The sequence below is a fragment of the Phyllobates terribilis genome, unplaced genomic scaffold (assembly GCF_046119375.1).
Source record: "Phyllobates terribilis strain yellow unplaced genomic scaffold, ASM4611937v1 Scaffold_1__5_contigs__length_1240528914, whole genome shotgun sequence".
Lineage (NCBI taxonomy): Eukaryota > Metazoa > Chordata > Amphibia > Anura > Dendrobatidae > Phyllobates > Phyllobates terribilis.
This window is the reverse complement of record NW_027362761.1, coordinates 736,995,164-737,013,815: the sequence shown is the minus strand read 5'-3', so window position 1 is coordinate 737,013,815 and position 18,652 is coordinate 736,995,164. Positions and strand designations below refer to the sequence as shown.

General features: G+C 43.2%; 1 protein-coding gene across 3 annotated transcripts in view; it reads right to left on the bottom strand.

Moving 5' to 3' along the window:
- Positions 1-293: 293 nt before the first annotated feature.
- The window catches only part of LRRC25 (leucine rich repeat containing 25), an 80,012-nt gene continuing 61,653 nt past the window's right edge, over positions 294-18,652 (bottom strand). For 2 of the 3 annotated variants that reach the window (XM_073686389.1, XM_073686390.1), the window contains exons 2-3: positions 9,087-9,939; positions 294-2,812 (exon numbers count right to left, since the gene is read on the bottom strand). In XM_073686389.1, the coding sequence (XP_073542490.1) occupies positions 2,641-2,812; positions 9,087-9,931 (1,017 nt within the window). In that variant the 5' untranslated portion in view covers positions 9,932-9,939 and the 3' untranslated portion in view covers positions 294-2,640. The remainder of the gene's footprint in view (positions 2,813-9,086; positions 9,940-18,652) is intronic. The other variant, XM_073686391.1, reaches the window with a different exon arrangement.

Below are 18,652 nucleotides of genomic sequence, written 5' to 3'. Positions count from 1 at the left end.
GGATGGGGGACCCGGATAGGGGCACAAATTTCCAGGATGTGGGAGCAAATTATTGGATGGGGCACAAATACCAGGATGGGGGAGCAAATACCAGAATGGGGGAGGATGGTGGAGCATATACCTGGATGGGGGAGCATATACTAGAATGGGGGAGCATATACAAGGATGGGGGTGCATATATAAGGATGGGAGTGCATATACCCGGATGGTGGCGCAAATACCAGGATGTGGGACCAGGATGGGAGCGGAAATACCAGGATGGGGGAGCATGGACAAGGATGGGGGAGTATGGACCAGGATGGGAGGGCATATACCAGGATGGGAGAGCATATACCAGGATGGGGGACCAGGATGGGGGAGCATAAAACAGGATGGGGGACCAGGATTGGGGAGCATATACCAGGATGGGGAAGCATGTACCAGAATGGGGGACCATATACCAATAAAAATGCTCACCACCCAGGTGTAGAATGGGTTCAATAGCTAGTGACTATATAATGATAAAGGGGGAATAACATGCAATAACTAAAAAAAAGTGTCCTATCTTGTTTGATTGCCTTTTTTCTGGATTGGAGCTGCTTACATATAGACACATACAGATATTAGGTGAGCTTTATATTGAATTACTGGACTCCTAAATTGATTTATTTTTTTTACTCACTTATATAGCACCATTAATTCCACAGTGCTTTACAGACATTATTGGCACTGTCCCCTTGGGGCTCACAATCTATTTTCCCTATCAGTATGTATTTTGAATGTGTGACGAAACCTACTCAAACATGGGGAGAAAATACAAACTCCTTGCAGATGTTGTCCTTGGTGGGATTTGAACCCAGGATCTCAGCACTGCATCATTGCTAACAACCGAGCCACCATGCTGTCATCAATGCCATCATAAATTTAAAGGGAACCTGTCACATGATTCTCAAAAACACAAGCAGCATGAATTAGAGTGTGGATGCATGATTACAGCGAGGTATATAGTTTGAAGATCCGACCTTGGACCGTAGCCAGAGATGAGACTAGTCCCATGCAGCTTCCGGCTGACTTCTCCCAGTGATGCTCCAGAGGATTGACTGATCTCTACCAAAGCGAAAGGCCTGTTAATCAACTAGAGCGGTGCTGGGAAAAAATGGCCAGTCGGATTTTCAAACTATATTAACTATGTTACCCTGGAGCATTTCCGAGAAATATACAACTAGCTGCTATTGTGCAGCCAGGCTTGCTGACTATGGTTTGGACACTATAAATTGCCTGACTGGTAGCTTTAGTAAAGATACAATAAAAAAGACATAGGAGACTTATTTACAATATATACAGACTTTGTCTTATATACAGTCTCTACTACATATCTAACTATAAATATTAAGTGGGAAGTTACGGAAAAAAGGAGAGGGAGAAGCTCACCAACACTGCTAATGATGCAATCCGCTGCATATAGTCCTAAACGGTGGGGGCCATATCCAACTGGCAAACTCATCATTAACAATCAAATAAAAGGAAGTTCAGCATGTCCATCTGTTAGTAATATTTAAAAATTTGGTTACTTTATTGTTGGTCCATTAAAAAACAAAAATACAGGAACATTAAAATCGGATACGTTTCTGGCGGCAAAACTCCCTTAATCATCAAATTTTAATGCCCCCTGTATTTGTTTTAAAATGGACCAAAGTAATCAATTTTTTAAATATTACTAACGGATGGATGTGCTGAACTTCCTTTTATTTGTTTGCTATTACTAAGTGGGAAGTTAACTGTTCAGTGTTGCCTTTGGAATTGTCCACATTCTGATGATTTTAAAGGAGTTTTCCAGATTTAAAAGTCTGCAGTCACTCTATTGTCACTGGCACTTGCACAATTCATTAGTCTGCAGTCACACAGACCTTTCTTTTCATCCTGGAAAATCCCTTTAAGGCAATTTAATATGTTAAAATAATAGTTGCATAAGTTGTAAATGGTAACCGGTCAGTAACCCATCAGGAAAAACTTCCTTTTTGTACTTTATACAAGCATGACATAGTTGATGTTTAATACCAAAGAAATAGCTGAATGTTAGTTCTACAATTTGCACTTTGTGCTACAAATGCATACATATTGTGTAAAATTAATAGTAGCTTCATAGTGATGTCAGAAGGAATAGTAATTTATTAGCACAGGTCACAAATGTCAAAACAACAAGACAAGTATATAATTGACTTAACATAATACTTGACCCATTGTACGTGCTCTTAAAGAGGTTGTCCACTACTTTCACATTGATGCCCTATCCGTAGAATAGGGCATCAATGTATGATTGGTCGGGGTCCCGGATCCGGCACCTCCGCCGATCTGGCGATGTCGGTCCCGGCCGGAAGTCCTTACCTGCTGTGCTTGGCCGTCAAGTTGTAGTGGCCAGCGCGGGGTACTGCACATCCGCCTCCTATTCAACTGAATGGGAGGCAGATATGCAGCAACAAGCACCGGCCACTACAACTTGATGGCCAAGAACCGCAGGTAAGGACTTACGGCCGGCGACGCCGGCACCGATATCACCAGATCGGCGGGGGTGCAGCATGCGGGACCCCGACCGATTATACATTGATGCCTTATCTTAAAAGTAGTGAAAGTAGTGGACAACTCCTTAAGAGAGATTTTCATTTACTGATCTGGTAATATGTACACATCTTCTTCTTCTTCTTTGCCCTTGCTTTTCATTAATCTAGGTTCTGAGTAGTTATAATAAATCCCCTGGGTGTTTGTGTAAATAGGCTGGTCAGCCTCATTGTCGTCACTTTCCAGTTGTATTTTGCCTTCTGCTGCATGTTTGCTGCTGATGAAACAAAGAGAACAGTATTAAAGTTGATCACGAACATATGCTAATCATATCAAGAATATATTTGAAAAAGTAATCTCATGGAAAGTGTTATTATCAAATGAAGTGTCTTTGCAATAAACATCCATTGGTCGCGCCTTCCTGCAGTTTTTTCTTAAGTTGCGGCCAAAATGATTTTCTATCCTCATGTACAGTATATATAGTATATATATTAATCTTCTTATCCATTGAAGCTCTTTAATTTTAAGTAACTTGACTCTATCATCCCCTCCTCTCAAGGGGGATACATGGTCAATGATTCGAAATGTTACATTTTTTTCAGTGTTCATATTCAACAAAATGTTTAGGCACTAGTAAATCCAACCTCTTTTTACATAATGTATATTTACGATGGTTTATTCTTGTCTTAAAGTCCCATGTCATTTCCCCTACTAACCAAAGATTACGTGGACACTGCAAAAGGTTGATCACATCCATAATTGTTCCTCAGAGTACCAAATGTGGACACTCTGAAAAAAAATGCAAATTTCAAATCATATACCATGTTTCCCCCTTGAGAAGAGGGGGTGATAGAGTCAAGTTACTTAAAACTAAAGCGCTTCAATGGATAAGAAGATTAAACACACTGAAACCATATGGTTAATGTAGATTTCAAATTGAGTGTCATTTTATAAGTAATGCTGTTTTCCAATGATTTCCTACATAGGATTTTTCTCCCTTTTGTGGTATTGCTATTAGGTATTAATTCTTTTTCAGATTACATAATTGTTGTGGATTTACCTAAGATACATGACTCATCCCATTAATGAAGAGTTAAAGATTTATATGGTTGCATGTCCTTTTTCCATTTTTTATTTCTTTATAAGAAATATTTTGCTCAATTCTATGCTTTTTTTCTATGATTTTCTATATAAGCAAAAAGGCTCCTTTTAGCATTTCTTTGGACAGATTATGCACGAAGTGAACAAACTTTCTGAGAACATTATCTGATATATGAAGGCTAAAATATTGATTTCTTATCCAATTGGAAATTGAAGTTGAGAATTGCGTTCCTCACAGGATGCATATCTCACACTGCTCCTTTGGTTAACAGGTTACCAGCCCAAGCTAGTAGGGCATGTTCCTGTACCAACTGGTGTGAATCCATAGCCAATTTCCATTTGGAAACTAGTTTTCAGATTAAATAAAGTCTACTTCAAGGTGCATGTGTCTATAAAACAGTTAAAAACCTTCCTCACCCAGACGCTGTAACTTTTTTGTAAGGAAGGAGTCAGTGGACTCTAATATAACATGTGGAAGGTACTGTATATCTGGAGCACTGGTTGGTTTTATATGTTTTATATTTCATATTGGGCCGTTAATTGCGTAAATCGAAGCAAACGCCTTAGATACCTTTTTCTCTTAATTAAGATGGCATTTAAAACCTCAATAGAAACCTTTTCCTATACCAAGATGGCGCTGGACACTTCAGAGCGTGAGCTCGCATGCGCGATACGATGTTTTTTCTTTCTGCCTTGTTTTTTTACTTCCTGACATGCGCATTCAGCATAATAGAACGCCGATATCGGCGCTAATATGAATAGGGTGAGTCATGTTATATAATAATCTTCTACAGCTATTTTTGATTATCAATTGAAATATTATTCATCCTTGTATGATTCTATTGTCGTATGTACCACTAATATGCACTTTATACTATTGTCACTCCTGCGTATTTACACAATCTGTATGTACAGTGCCTACAAGTAGTATTCAACCCCCTGCAGATTTAGCTGGTTGACACATGTGGAATTAACTTGGCATTGTGACATTTGTACTGTAGATCAGCCTGGAAGTGGGAAATGCACTGCAGCAAATTTATTTATTTATTTTTTTAAAAAACGTTAAAAGTTAATTCAGAGTGTCATTTATTATTCAACCCCTCAAACCACAAGAATTCTGTTTGGTCCCCCTAAAGTATTAAGAAGTAGTTCAGGCACCAAGAATAATGAGCTTCACATGTGTGGATTAAATATCTCTTTTGCCAGCCTTTTCTGACTATTTAAGACCCTCCCCAAACTTGTGAACAGCACTCAGACATGGTCAACATGGGAAAGACAAAGGAGCATTCCAAGGTCATCAGAGACAAGATCGTGGAGGGTCACAAGGCTGGCAAGGGGTACAAAACCCTTTCCAAGGAGTTGGGCCTACCTGTCTCCACTGTTGGGAGCATCATCCGTAAGTGGAAGGCTTATGGAACTACTGTTAGCCTTCCACGGCCTGGACAGCCTTTGAATGTGTCCTCCCGTGCCGAGGCCAGGCTTGTCCGAAGAGTCAAGGCTAACCCAAGGACAACAAGGAAGGAGCTCCGGGAATATCTCATGGCAATGGGGACATTGGTTTCAGTCAATACCATAAGTAACATACTCCACTGCAATGGTCTCCGTTCCAGATGAGCCTGTATGGTACCTTTACTTTCAAAGCGTCATGTCAAGGCTCGTCTACAGTTTGCTCATGATCACTTGGAGGACTCTGAGACAGACTGGTTCAAGGTTCTATGGTCTGATGAGACCAAGATCGAGATATTTGGTGCCAACCACACACGTGACGTTTGGAGACTGGATGGCACTGCATACGACCCCAAGAATACCATCCCTACAGTCAAGCATGGTGGTGGCAGCATCATGCTGTGGGGCTGTTTCTCAGCCAAGGGGCCTGGCCATCTGGTCCGCATCCATGGGAAGATGGATAGCACGGCCTACCTGGAGATTTTGGCCAAGAACCTCCGCTCCTCCATCAAGGATCTTAAGATGGGTCGTAATTTCATCTTCCAACAAGACAACGACCCAAAGCACACAGCCAAGAAAACCAAGGCCTGGTTCAAGAGGGAAAAAGTCAAGGTGTTGGAGTGGCCTAGTCAGTCTCCTGACCTTAACCCAATTGAAAACTTGTGGAAGGAGCTCAAGAATAAAGTCCACATGAGACACCCAAAGAACCTAGATAACTTGGAGAAGATCTGCATGGAGGAGTGGGCCAAGATAATGTCACGGGTGTGTTGCCACGAAGATCGTCACGAGTACACAGCCTGACTTCTCGCAGCTGACTTGTTGGTGCTTTGTGTTTCTCGGCAGTGAGGGAGTTAATTCTCTCTCTCTCTCTGGGCTAGATGAGGTCCAGCCTCGCCCAGCTGCAATCAATACTTCTGTAGTGAGACTCCTTCATATACCTGCTGGTCTGTTTGGGAGGTGTCGGTGAAAGCATTTCATTCTGACTGACAGAGCGGATCGTGGTGTTTGGAGTTGCTGAGATAAGTGTATTTGGAATTGTTTTTTCCCTTTCCTCTCTTTATCATTTATCTCCTTTCCCGTTGGTTTTCCCTCTGTTGTAGTTGAGAAGTTGTTTGTATGCAAGGTGGTTTTGGTTTTTCCCTTGTACTGTCTCAGTTTGTGTCTAAGTTCTGGAAGGCGTTTTGTGCACGGCGGGGGATGCAGTTGTCATTCTCATCGGCTTTTCATCCTCAGACCAATGGTCAGACGGAACGTATGAACCAGAGCTTGGAGACATATCTCCGGTGTTTTGTGTCAGAGAACCAGGAGGACTGGGCTTCTTTCTTACCTCTGGCAGAGTTTGCTCTTAATAATAGGCGGAGCGAGTCCACTGGTAAGTCCCCTTTTTTTGGGGCATATGGTTTTCACCCCCAGTTTTGTACTTTCAGTGGGGGGGGCTCTTCGGGGGTTCCTGAGGAGGAACGATTTTCCTCATCACTCGCTTCAGTATGGAGAGGGGTGCTGAAGAATCTGAATACTATGGGGAACCGATACAAACGTATGGCTGATAGGAGGAGAGTGTCTGGTCCGGACCTAAGTGTGAACGATCGGGTATGGTTGTCTACCAGGAATATAAAACTTAAGGTTCCCTCCTGGAAACTGGGTCCCAGGTTCATCGGGCCGTACAGAATCAGTTCTATTATTAATCCGGTGGCATTCCGTCTTGACCTCCCCCCTACGTTTAAAATTCACAACGTGTTTCACAGATCATTGCTTAAGAGGTATGTGGCGCCGGTGGTACCGTCACCTTTACCTCCCCCTCCAGTGGTTGTCAATGGTAACTTGGAGTTCCAGGTATCGAGGGTCATTGATTCACGCTTTAATCGCCGGTCCCTTCAGTACCTGGTTCATTGGAAGGGGTATGGTCCTGAGGAGAGGATGTGGGTTCCTGCGTCGGATATTAACGCAGACCGATTAGTTCGGGCCTTCCACACGACTCACCCGGGTAAACCTGGCCCTGAGGGTCTGGAGGCCCCTCGTAGAAGGGGGGGTACTGTCACAGGTGTGTTGCCACGAAGATCGTCACGAGTACACAGCCTGACTTCTCGCAGCTGACTTGTTGGTGCTTTGTGTTTCTCGGCAGTGAGGGAGTTAATTCTCTCTCTCTCTCTGGGCTAGATGAGGTCCAGCCTCGCCCAGCTGCAATCAATACTTCTGTAGTGAGACTCCTTCATATACCTGCTGGTCTGTTTGGGAGGTGTCGGTGAAAGCATTTCATTCTGACTGACAGAGCGGATCGTGGTGTTTGGAGTTGCTGAGATAAGTGTATTTGGAAGTGTTTTTTCCCTTTCCTCTCTTTATCATTTATCTCCTTTCCCGTTGGTTTTCCCTCTGTTGTAGTTGAGAAGTTGTTTGTATGCAAGGTGGTTTTGGTTTTTCCCTTGTACTGTCTCGTTCGTCTAAATACTGTGTTTGGGCATATTATTTCTTGTTCCCTTTGGTTGTGATCGGGGTCCTTCTCAGGACTAGATTACTGAGGTGCAGGGATCTTCAGGAGGTAGGGGTTACGCTGGCGGCCTGGACCTCTGTACCTTTAACAGTACCTCCAGGTTGAGGGATTAGTCAGGGCCCCAGCTTAGGGTCAGCTTAGGCCCCCTACCTCCAGTATACAGAGACAGCGTGACAGATAACTCCACAGACCTGTGCCGGCCTGATCAGGTCTTATAAAAGACGATTATTAGCTGTAATTGCAAACAAGGGTTATTCCACAAAATATTAAACATAGGGGTTGTATAATAATTGACCCACACTTTTATGTTTAAAATTTAATAAAATTCAACTGAGCAACATAACTTTTTGGTTTGTAAGATTTATGCTTCTGTTCATAAAGCCTACTCTCGTTTGCAGTTTGAAGGCTCTAACTTATTTGCATCTTATCAAACCAGCTAAATCTGCAGGGGGTTGAATACTACTTGTAGGCACTGTATATCATGTTTTGATATTATGATATGCTCGTATTATTGTAATTGTTAAATACTTTGCTAATGGTAGATCTTAAATACTCTGCACATGCACCTGTATATTGCTTGAGAAAAGCTCACACTTGGATCTGAAACGTCACCTCATGGGTTATTAAATAGCCCTTTTTTATGCATAATATGGTGTGCTGCTTCCAAATTTTTTACTATATTTGAGCACTGGTATGTACCTGGGAGGCTTTGCACCCTACTTTGCTGGTGCTGCTTTTGTCTTTTTCTTTTTTAGATGGATAGATTAGTATATACATATTTATATGCATATACAGTTCATATATGAAGCTATCTAGCTAACTGGACATTTCAGTAATGTTAAAATTGTTAAGCCAATGCATTTTGTGGCTGGTATGCCCTTATTTTACAAGTACTGTGCCTTGTTGGGAATAGTCCTGCCTCACTCACTTTGCATCGAGATGTGAGTGTAGCAGATTAAGGTATGTCTACTGATACCTGCCGGGACATGAGCCTGATTTTCCAATTCTAATGATGTGTTTATTATAATGGGACATGTGCACAATATATCCAGGTGTGCACACATCCTTGCAGGTATCAATAGACATGAAATCACTTATCTCTGGATGTGGAAGTGAGTGATACAGGACTAACCCTTTAATGATTGCACTGTTACAGGAGTAAGCCAATTAAATGTCTCATCAGTGGACGGAAACTTCATCACACCCACCATCAAGGATACCAGAGACAGAGTGTGCCCTAATTACCATATTACATAGTGTCCTTTTAAAAAGTCTGCGATTCATACATTGCAATACATGATTGTACTTAGTTCTCCAGTGTGGGAGGCACTTTTTAGAGTCTTTTCTCTTTGGCGGTCCCTTGCTGTGATTTCTAAATACGTTGTACCTCAGTAGAATGAATGGAAAAAAGATGGCCTGATGGGACAACCCATTAAGTTACCTTAATAAAAATAGTTAAAAGAAGTCTGTAATATTATGGAATAGCATAAGGCTCAGAGATTAAATCAAAACTTACCTGTGAGTGCCTGGTTTAAGCTCATTTTTCCCATAGCCATAAGGTTTTGTTTCAGTAGTTGGCAAGTAACCAACAAAAACGTTTTCATAATCTTGTTTCTGGCCTGGATTTACCATTGTTGCACTACCTTCCATATTCGTTGACATGTAGCGTGGTTGCCCATGAACAGGTGACATGTCTGCAGCACTCTTGCTTTCTAGACTTGATGAACTTGTCTTCCTCTTCCACATATACAGAGCCACTCCTCCAGCAATCAAAGCTATCACCAATATTGGTAAAACAATGAACAGGGCCATATATTGTTTGCGACAGTTTTCTTCATAGAAATCCTGTGGGTTAGTCCACCCTGAAGACAATTTGCAAATTGCATTAAGTTTTGGGTATTTTGAAGCATTGTTTATGTCCTTGACCAAATTACACTGGCAGTCTACAGTCAGGTTATAAAGAGTGTCATGGAAAATACTTGCAGGAATTGTTGACAGTTGATTACCTTCAAGGTTAAGAACTTGCAGCTTAGATGAGTTTTTGAGAAATTTTTCTGGCAAATCTTCCAAATTATTGTTTTGTAGATGAACTTCTTTCAATATAATAGCATTAGATAAAAATCCACCAGGAAGAACTTTAATTTTGTTGTGGGAGAGATCCAGTTTTGAGACACTACCATAATAGCTTTGATCATTTATTACAATTTCATTGATGCTTTTATTTTTTAAAATTACATCTGAACAATTGTTGAAATTTGACCAAATAAGTGTAGTACCATCTATATTGTTACACTGATGGCTGGCTCCTTTGGTGTTAACAGCCATATACAGAAAGATCATCAACATAAATGCTGCACACATCTTCTTTTCTGTAAGATAAAAACAGTGTTTTTCATTATTAGGGGTTCAGACATGATGCTACGTCCTCTGGACCCGCTCTTAATAATTTCAGTCAATGCATACATAATTTGTTTGATCCTGGTGAGTTTTATTCTATGAGGATGTTTTCTGATTTTATAACAGAATAGGGGTTCATTTAGATGTCATTGAATCATTTACGTGTTCCATCTGTGATTTTCATATCTAGAAAACCTTCCCATTAAATTCTATAGTGCTATTCACATGTACTTGTTTATGCGATCAATGTGTCTGCAAAAACAATAATGGAGACAAGTCCATTTTTGAGTTATAGATCAAATTTTAGTTATTTATTTGTATACAGTATTGGAGAAAAAACAGGCCGCAAGGATACATTTATATATACAAAAACCTATGGGGTAAAGCCCAACTGAATGGCACATCACTTAACAGGTGAATAAAATATAACTTTTATTAGATTAATTTAAACATTATGTTAGGAGGTGCCCATTAAATAAATTCATAATTGCTTGTATATAATTGTAATTAATTTATTGGATAGTAATCTAGCTCTCAAACTATGGGACAGTACCAACCAAGAATATACACAATTGTCCCATTCCCTGATTATGCCGTTTCAGCAGTGAAACATGTTGGGGGGACATGTGCTATGTGTTTTAATTTTAACATTCACTATTTGCCATTCTATTCATGGATTGTACCCCAGGGTGCTATTTCATAGTTTGAGAGATAGATTACTATCCAATAGATTTATTAAATCTCTCAAACTATGGGATATCACCCAGGGGTACTATTCATGAAGAGTATAGCAAATATAATGAATATTAAAATTAAAACACATCGCAAATGTCCCCCTACATGTTTCACAACAGAAACTACATCATCAGGAGATTGGACAATGGTATATATTCATGCATGGTACCCCGGGGTGCTATGCCATAGTTTGAGAAATAGATTACTATCCAAAAGATTTCTTACAATTATATATAGGCAATTATGAATTTATTTTAATGGAAACCTTCTAATATAATTTTTAAATTAATATAATAAAAGTTATATTTTATTGACCTGTCAGAGAGGAGTTATTCAGTGGGGCTTTGCCTCATAGGTTTCTGTGTAGATCAAATTTTACCCATACAAGTCTATGGTCTGTGAATATCACTGACAGCATACAGATGGCATCAGTGTGCAGTCCATGTGCTGTATGTTATGAACTTTTCAATGTATAGGAGAATCTTTGTAATTTATTTATCTTTCCATATGTGAAAATCACTGATGAAACTGATAAAAACTGACACACTGACAAAACACTAATAAAACTCAGACCATTTTTGCATATGTGAAAAATCACATACCGTAATTTCGGACCATAAGACGCACTTTTTTCCCCAAAATTTGGGAGGAAAATGGGGGGTCCAAACGGATCTTATGGTCCAAACGTTGCGTACCTGCGGTGGTGGTGGAGCAGGATCGCGGGGCCTCCCTCCTTCAAGAACCCGGCAGTGGTGGTTGTGGCAGTGGCATCGGCGGCAGCAAAGGAGGAGGAGGTGAGATGCTGTGGGTGTCCGGCTGCGGTCCAGGGCCGGTGAGTGGCGCAGGTTTCCGGTGTGCGTGGCCATCTTCCTGAAGCTGTGATCCACAGGAAAATGGCCGCCCGAGCCAGCACATGCGCTGGCTTGTAGCTTGAGCGGCCATTTTCCTGTAGATCACAGCTTCAGGAAGATGGCCACGCACACCGGAAACATGCGCCGCTCACCGACCCCGGCACGCAGCCAGACACTGCCCGCATCCAGTCCAACCCACGCCAGCCCCCAGCCAGACACCCGCAGCATCTCACCTCCTTCTCCTTTGCTGCTGCTGCCGCCGCCACCACCACCGGTCCTGGCCCTCAGGCAGGCTCCGATAGCCAAACACCGGCCCCGGCCCTCAGCCAGGCACAGGGCCCGATCCCCACCCAGGCCCCAGCCATGCACCGAGCCTCATCCAGGCCCCCAGCCCGGTTCCCAGCCAGGCCCCGGCTTCCAGCCAGGCATTGGTCCCTGGCCAGGCATAGGGCCCCAGCCAGGCACTGGGCCCCAGCCATCTCTTCTGCTGCAACTGCCAGGTTCCTGAGGGAGGGAACTGAGGGCCCTGCAATCCTGCTGAACCACAACTCCCCGCTGCTGGAGCACCGGATTCCTGAAGGACCCTGTAACCCTCGCTCCACCGCCCCCCAGGTAAGATACTGTACCTATTAAGATTATAAGACGGACCCCCATCTTATAAAAATATTTTCTTTTCTATATTCCACCCCAAAATTTGGGGTGCATTTTATGTTCCGATGCGTCTTATAGTCTGTAAAATACGGTATGTCTGAATGAGGACTTAGGCTACATTCACAAATCCTTGTGATACGTCCTAGTACTGTCCGTTTTCTTGGAAAGAGCACAGAGTAATAGTTTCATTGACCCATACACACACATCTGTTTTGAAAATGGATTCAGGTTACTGGTCTGTGAGACTCGGATCATGTCCTAATGTCATCCCTTTTGCGGATCATACCTGACCATTATCTACTTAAATTGGTTGTCCACTAATAGGATAACTTCTTCTTAAATATTGTGTCCCCCTTATAAAATAAAGCAGACACCTCCCATACCGGAGCCCTTCCAGTAATGTTTGCGCCAGGTCTCCCTAGGCTCACATGACAATGTTATGCCATGTGAGCAGTGCAGCCAATTAGTGGCTGCTAGGGGTCTGCATTACTCACACCTCTCCCAAATGTCCAAGGTTTGTCCAAAGTCAGAGCACAGCAGTTCAATAGCAGCCGCTGATTGGTTGCAGTAGTCACATGGCATAACAATGTCACACCGGCCTCAAGAGAGCCAGCGCTGACATTGCTGGAATGGTACCGATGCAGGTGCTGAGTATCAATTATTTTTGTTTTGTTATACAAAGGGGAATATAGTTTTTAAGAAGGGGTAGTGGACAACCCTTTTAAGGAACAGGGGATTTTCTGCTTTTATGCTTTGGTCTATTATTCGCCTTCCAAGAGCCATAACTTTTTTATTTTTCCGCTGACATTGCCATATGAGGTCTTTTTTGCAGGACAAGTCATACTTTTGAATTATAACATTCAATTTAACATACAATGTACTGAAAAATGGGAAAAAAATTGCAACTGCAGTAAAATTGCCATAAAAAAAACAATTCCGCACTTTTTTATTCGTTTTGATTACATTCTTGGTGCAGTAAAACTTACCTGGCAATATGATTCTCCTAGGTCTCCTAGTCAATATGTTTACGGCAATATTAAACTTGCATTTTTTTAATTTAAAGAGAACCTATCACTAAAATTGTTATTTATTTTAAAAGATGATGTAGTATTATTAATGATTTGACAAAAAACTGATAAGCAAAGCATATACCAAATCTGAGAAAAACTCCTATTACTGGCAGGAGCCTCTCAGTCAGATGAGACAACTTCAGTTGAAGTATATATTTATATATATATATATATATATATATATATATATATATATACAGTACAGACCAAAAGTTTGGACACACCTTCTCATTTATAGATTTTTCTGTATTTTCATGACTATGAAAATTGTACATTCACAGTGAAGGGATCAAAACTATGAATTAACACATGTGGAATTATATACTTAACAAAAAAGTGTGAAACAACTGAAAATATGTCTTATATTCTAGGTTCTTCAAAGTAGCCACCTTTTGCTTTGATGACTGCTTTGCACACTCTTGGCATTCTCTTGATGAGCTTCAAGAGGCAGTCACCGGAAATGGTCTTCCAAAAATCTTGAAGGAGTTCCCAGAGAAGCTTAGCACTTGTTGGCCCTTTTGCCTTCACTCTGCGGTCCAGCTCACCCCAAACCATCTCGATTGGGTTCAGGTCTGGTGACTGTGGAGGCCAGGTGTAGCACCCCGTCACTCTCCTTCTTGGTCAAATAGCCCTTGCACAGCCTGGAGGTGTGTTTGGGGTCATTGTCCAGTTGAAAAATAAATGATGGTCCAACTAAACGCAAACCGGATGGAGTAGCATGCCGCTGAAAGATGCTGTGGTAGCCATGATGGTTCAGTATGGTTCAAGTCCATCCATTCACCTTTTCTGCGTCACACAAAGACACGGTGGTTGGAACCAAAGATCTCAAATTTGGACTCATCAGACCAAAACACAGATTTCCACTGGTCTAATGTCCATTCCTTGTGTTCTTTAGCCCAAACAAGTTTATTCTGCTTGTTGCCTGTCCTTAGCAGTGGTTTCCTAGCAGCTATTTTACCATGAAGGCCTGCTGCACAAAGTCTCCTCTTAACAGTTGTTGTAGAGATGTGTCTGCTGTTAGAACTCTGTGTGGCATTGACCTGGTCTCTAATCTGAGCTGCTGTTAACCTGCGATTTCTGAGACTGGTGACTCGGATAAACTTATCCTTAGAAGCAGAGGTGACTCTTGGTCTTCCTTTCCTGGGGCGGTCCTCATTTGAGCAAGTTTCTTTGTAGCGCTTAATGGTTTTTGCAACTGCACTTGGGGACACTTTCAAAGTTTGCCCAGTTTTTCAGACTGACTGACCTTCATTTCTTAAAGTAATGATGGCCACTCGTTTTTCTTTACTTAGCTGCTTTTTTCTTGCCATAATGCAAATTCTAACAGTCTATTCAGTAGGACTATCAGCTGTGTATCCACCTGACTTCTGCACAACACAACTGATGGTCCCAACTCCATTTATAAGGCAAGAAATCCCACTTATTAAACCTGACAGGGCACACCTGTGAAGTGAAAACTATTTCCGGTGACTACCTCTTGAAGCTCATCAAGAGAATGCCAAGAGTGTGCAAAGCAGTCATCAAAGCAAAAGGTGGCTACTTTGAAGAACCTAGAATATAAGACATATTTTCAGTTGTGTCACACTTTTTTGTTAAGTATATACTTCCACATGTGTTAATTCATAGTTTTGATGCCTTCAGTGTGAATGTACAATTTTCATAGTCATGAAAATACAGAAAAATCTTTAATGATGAGTCCAAATTTGAGATCTTTGGTTCCAACCATCGTGACTTTGTGCGACGCAGAAAAGGTGAACGGATGGACTCTACATAACTGGTTCCCACCGTGAAGCATGGAGGAGGTGTGATGGTGTGGGGGTGCTTTGCTGGTGACACTGTTGGGGATTTATTCAAAATTGAAGGCATACTGAACCAGCATGGCTACCACAGCATCTTGCAGCGGCATGCTATTCCATCCGGTTTGCGTTTAGTTGGACCATCATTTATTTTTCTTTTTTTTTTAACAATAAATTTTTATTGAAGTTTTTCAACATAACATGGGAAAAGGGGTATCAGGTACATCACATGTGACATTTAGAGTATAATAACGCATTTGAGAGAAAATACCAAGAAACTTCTAGAGTTATGAACCTGGGGAACAAGAGAGGAAAGGCGGCAAAATCTACGCTAACCTCTCAGCAGAGGAGGAGGGAAGGGAGGGGGAAGACCAGGAAAGGGTATATTCTCCAAAATAAATGCCGTCAGAACTAGTTTGCATGGAAAAGCAAAATATGGTATACCGGTAACAGAGAACAAATTACACCTAAGATTTTTGGCCAAGAAAAAATGCTTTAACTTCCGGCCATGCGCACCACCATTGTTGGGTCTGGTCTTTTTTCGAAGCGTCCCATGACAGAATCATTTCATAAGAGTTATATGAGTCCATTCTCCACCAGATGTCATCCGTTGATGAAGCAGATTGGGATTTTCACTTGGAAGCGAGGGCTTGTCTGGCCGCAGTTAATACAAAAGAGCAAAGCCATCTGTTCTTATACGGGAGGTCGGTAATGCCAATGTTCAGTAGGGCCAATGCTGGATTCATTGGGACGTCATTTCCCGCACAGGATGATAATATCTTAAATACATCTTTCCAAAAGCTATTTAGATTAGGACATGACCACCAAGAGTGCAAAAGTGAACCCATTCCTCCACATTTTTTCCAACATAAGGGAGATGTTCCCTGAGAAAGGTGAGCTATGCGGTTTGGTGGTAAATACCAATGGAGTTGGATTTTTTTTGCAATTTCTAGGTGGTTTATGCATGATGAACTTTTAAGGGGCCATGATAAGGCTAATTGCCATTGATCAAGAGTAAACAAAGTGCCCAAATCCGATTCCCATTTAACCATGTACGGGAGCTTAGTATTATTAGTGGGAGAATTGAGAAAGTTATATGTGTAACATACCTGGCGGCGTCCTTGCATGGTGGTCCATCTCCCACTGTGCAAGAGCGCGCACTTGATCTCCAGTCCAGAATGTCTCTCTGGCTTCCCTCCATGCTGTCTGTTTGTGTCTGTTTCTGCTGCTTAAGGGCGGCGCCCGATCACTTCCTGCTTTTTGTACCTGCTGTGGGTCACACCCCTTGTGCGTCCTCAGCCTATTGCTGTATGTCACCTGGTATATAGCTCAGCTGCTCCCATCTATCCCTGCCTGAGCATAGTGTTTCATTCAGTGTGTGCTTGCACTCTGAAGGTGCCAGGTCCCGTTCTTTGTCTCCTGCTTTGTGGTATCAGTTTCCGTGTCTGAACTGAGTCCTGTCTATGTCTCCTGCCTTGCGGTATCAGTTCCCGTGTCTGAGCTGAGTCCTGTCTATGTCTCCTGCCTTGCGGTATCAGTTCCCGTGTCTGAGCTGAGTCCTGTCTATGTCTCCTGCCTTGCAGTATCAGTTCCCGTGTCTGAACTGAGTCCTGTCTATGTCTCCTGCCTTGCGGTTTCAGTTCCCGTGTCTGAACTGAGTCCTGTCTATGTCTCCTGCCTTGCGGTATCAGTTCCCGTGTCTGAACTGAGTCCTGTCTGTGTTCTCTTGTCTGCCTATCCTGGAGGCTGTATTTCCAGGCCTGTCTGAACACGCTCCTAGCCTGTTCCTTCCGCCTTCTAGGGGCCGATTACCTAGATCCGTTCCTGTATCTTGTCTGTCCTGTCTGAACACGCTCCTAGCCTGTTCCTCCCGCCTTCTAGGGGCCGATTACCTAGACCCGCTCCTGTATCTTGTCTGTCCTGCCTGAACACGCTCCTTGCCTGTTCATCCTGCCTCTCTGGGGGCCGTATTCCCAGACCCGCTCCTGTATTCCGCTGCAGTGTCGGTCTCCTCCGTACACTCAGTCCCAGTCTGAACTCTCTCCTATCCTTTACCTGTTTTGCCTCTATGTCCGTTCCCTTCCTTTCTCTGCAGAGTCTGAACTCGTACCTAACTCCTGCTTGTTGTCTCTGTACTCCCGTTTGTGAGTTTGTGGTCCACTCGCTACTTCACTGCAAGTACCCTGTGGGTATCTGGCTCTGCCTTTCCCTTCCTGTCTGTTCCGTGTGAACAGAGCCCTGTCCCCCCTGCTCAGCCTTGCCTGCTCTGACTCCTTTGCTCACCGCTCCGGCGGATCTAGCCTGCTCTGACTCCTTTGCTCACCGCTCCGGCGGTTCTAGCCTGCTCTGACTCCTTTGCTTACCGCTCCGGCGGTTCTAGCCTGCTCTGACTCCTTTGCTCGCTGCTCCGGCAGCCTTGCTCCGCTCTGACCCTTTTGCTCACTGCTCCGGCAGTCTCGCTCCGCTCTTATCCTTTTGCTCACTGCTCCGGCAGTCTTGCTCCACTCTTGCTCACCGCTCCAGGCGGTCTCGTCCTGCTTTACTCTTGCTCACTGCTCCGGCAGTCTCGCTCAGCTCTGACCCTTTGCTCACCGCTCCTGGCGGCCTTGTCCTGCTCTACTCTTGCTCACCGCTCCAGGCGGCCTTGTCCTGCCCTGTTCTCACTCACCTCTCTGGGCGGCCTCACTCTGCTGTGTTTGTCCGCCACATCTGTGGTTCTGTTCCTGAGTCCCAGTGTGTACTGGGTCCTATCCCGCCAGTGTCCCTACCTGCTAGTGCCTCCCTGTCTGCACTCTAGCTGTGCTTGCCTGTACCCCTCTGCCTGCATACCCGCCTGCCTGCATACCAGTCGTGCCTGCCTATACCCACCAGTCTGTGTGCCAGCCTACCAGTCTGTTCCTGTATTCCCCTGTGTGGGTCAACAGCCGTGTCCGGGGTCTGTCCTGGAGTAGCACCTGGTCCCTCTGCTCGGTTCCTCCTTGGTGCACTGGCATCGTATGCCGTCGTGCGACCCTGGTCGGATCGGGTGAATACCTAGTTACGCCCCTCCAGGCATTCACTCTCCGGCACGGTCCAGTGGAATCACTACAATCACACGCACACGCCGCTCAGCCCGGGCGTGTGCATTACAATATGCTACCGAAACACCCCTGGAGAATCCTTTCTTCCCCAAAATAAAGTGTTGTATTGTGGATGGAGCTAGCCGTGGCACAATTGTTGGAGAAGAAGATAGAAAACTCTTCAGTTGAACATAGGAAAAGTGAAGATTACCGGGGAGTTGATATATGGAGGATAATTCGTCAAACGCTTTGATAGAACTAGCTGAGAACATAGATTGTATATTAGAAATGCCGTAATCTTCCCAACGGCGGAAGTGAGAGAATGGGATCACCAAATCAACGCTCCTAAGCGAGATATATTTCAACGGAATGTGTATAATCTTTTTAAAAATCAGCTCTCTCCACATTTTAAGAGCATGTGTCATTGTAGGGAGGGAGCAAGATTGAGACTTCGGGAGCAGAAATTCCTCTTCCAACATGAGTCTAGTGGAATGAAATTTGGTATCCGATTTTTCCATTTGAA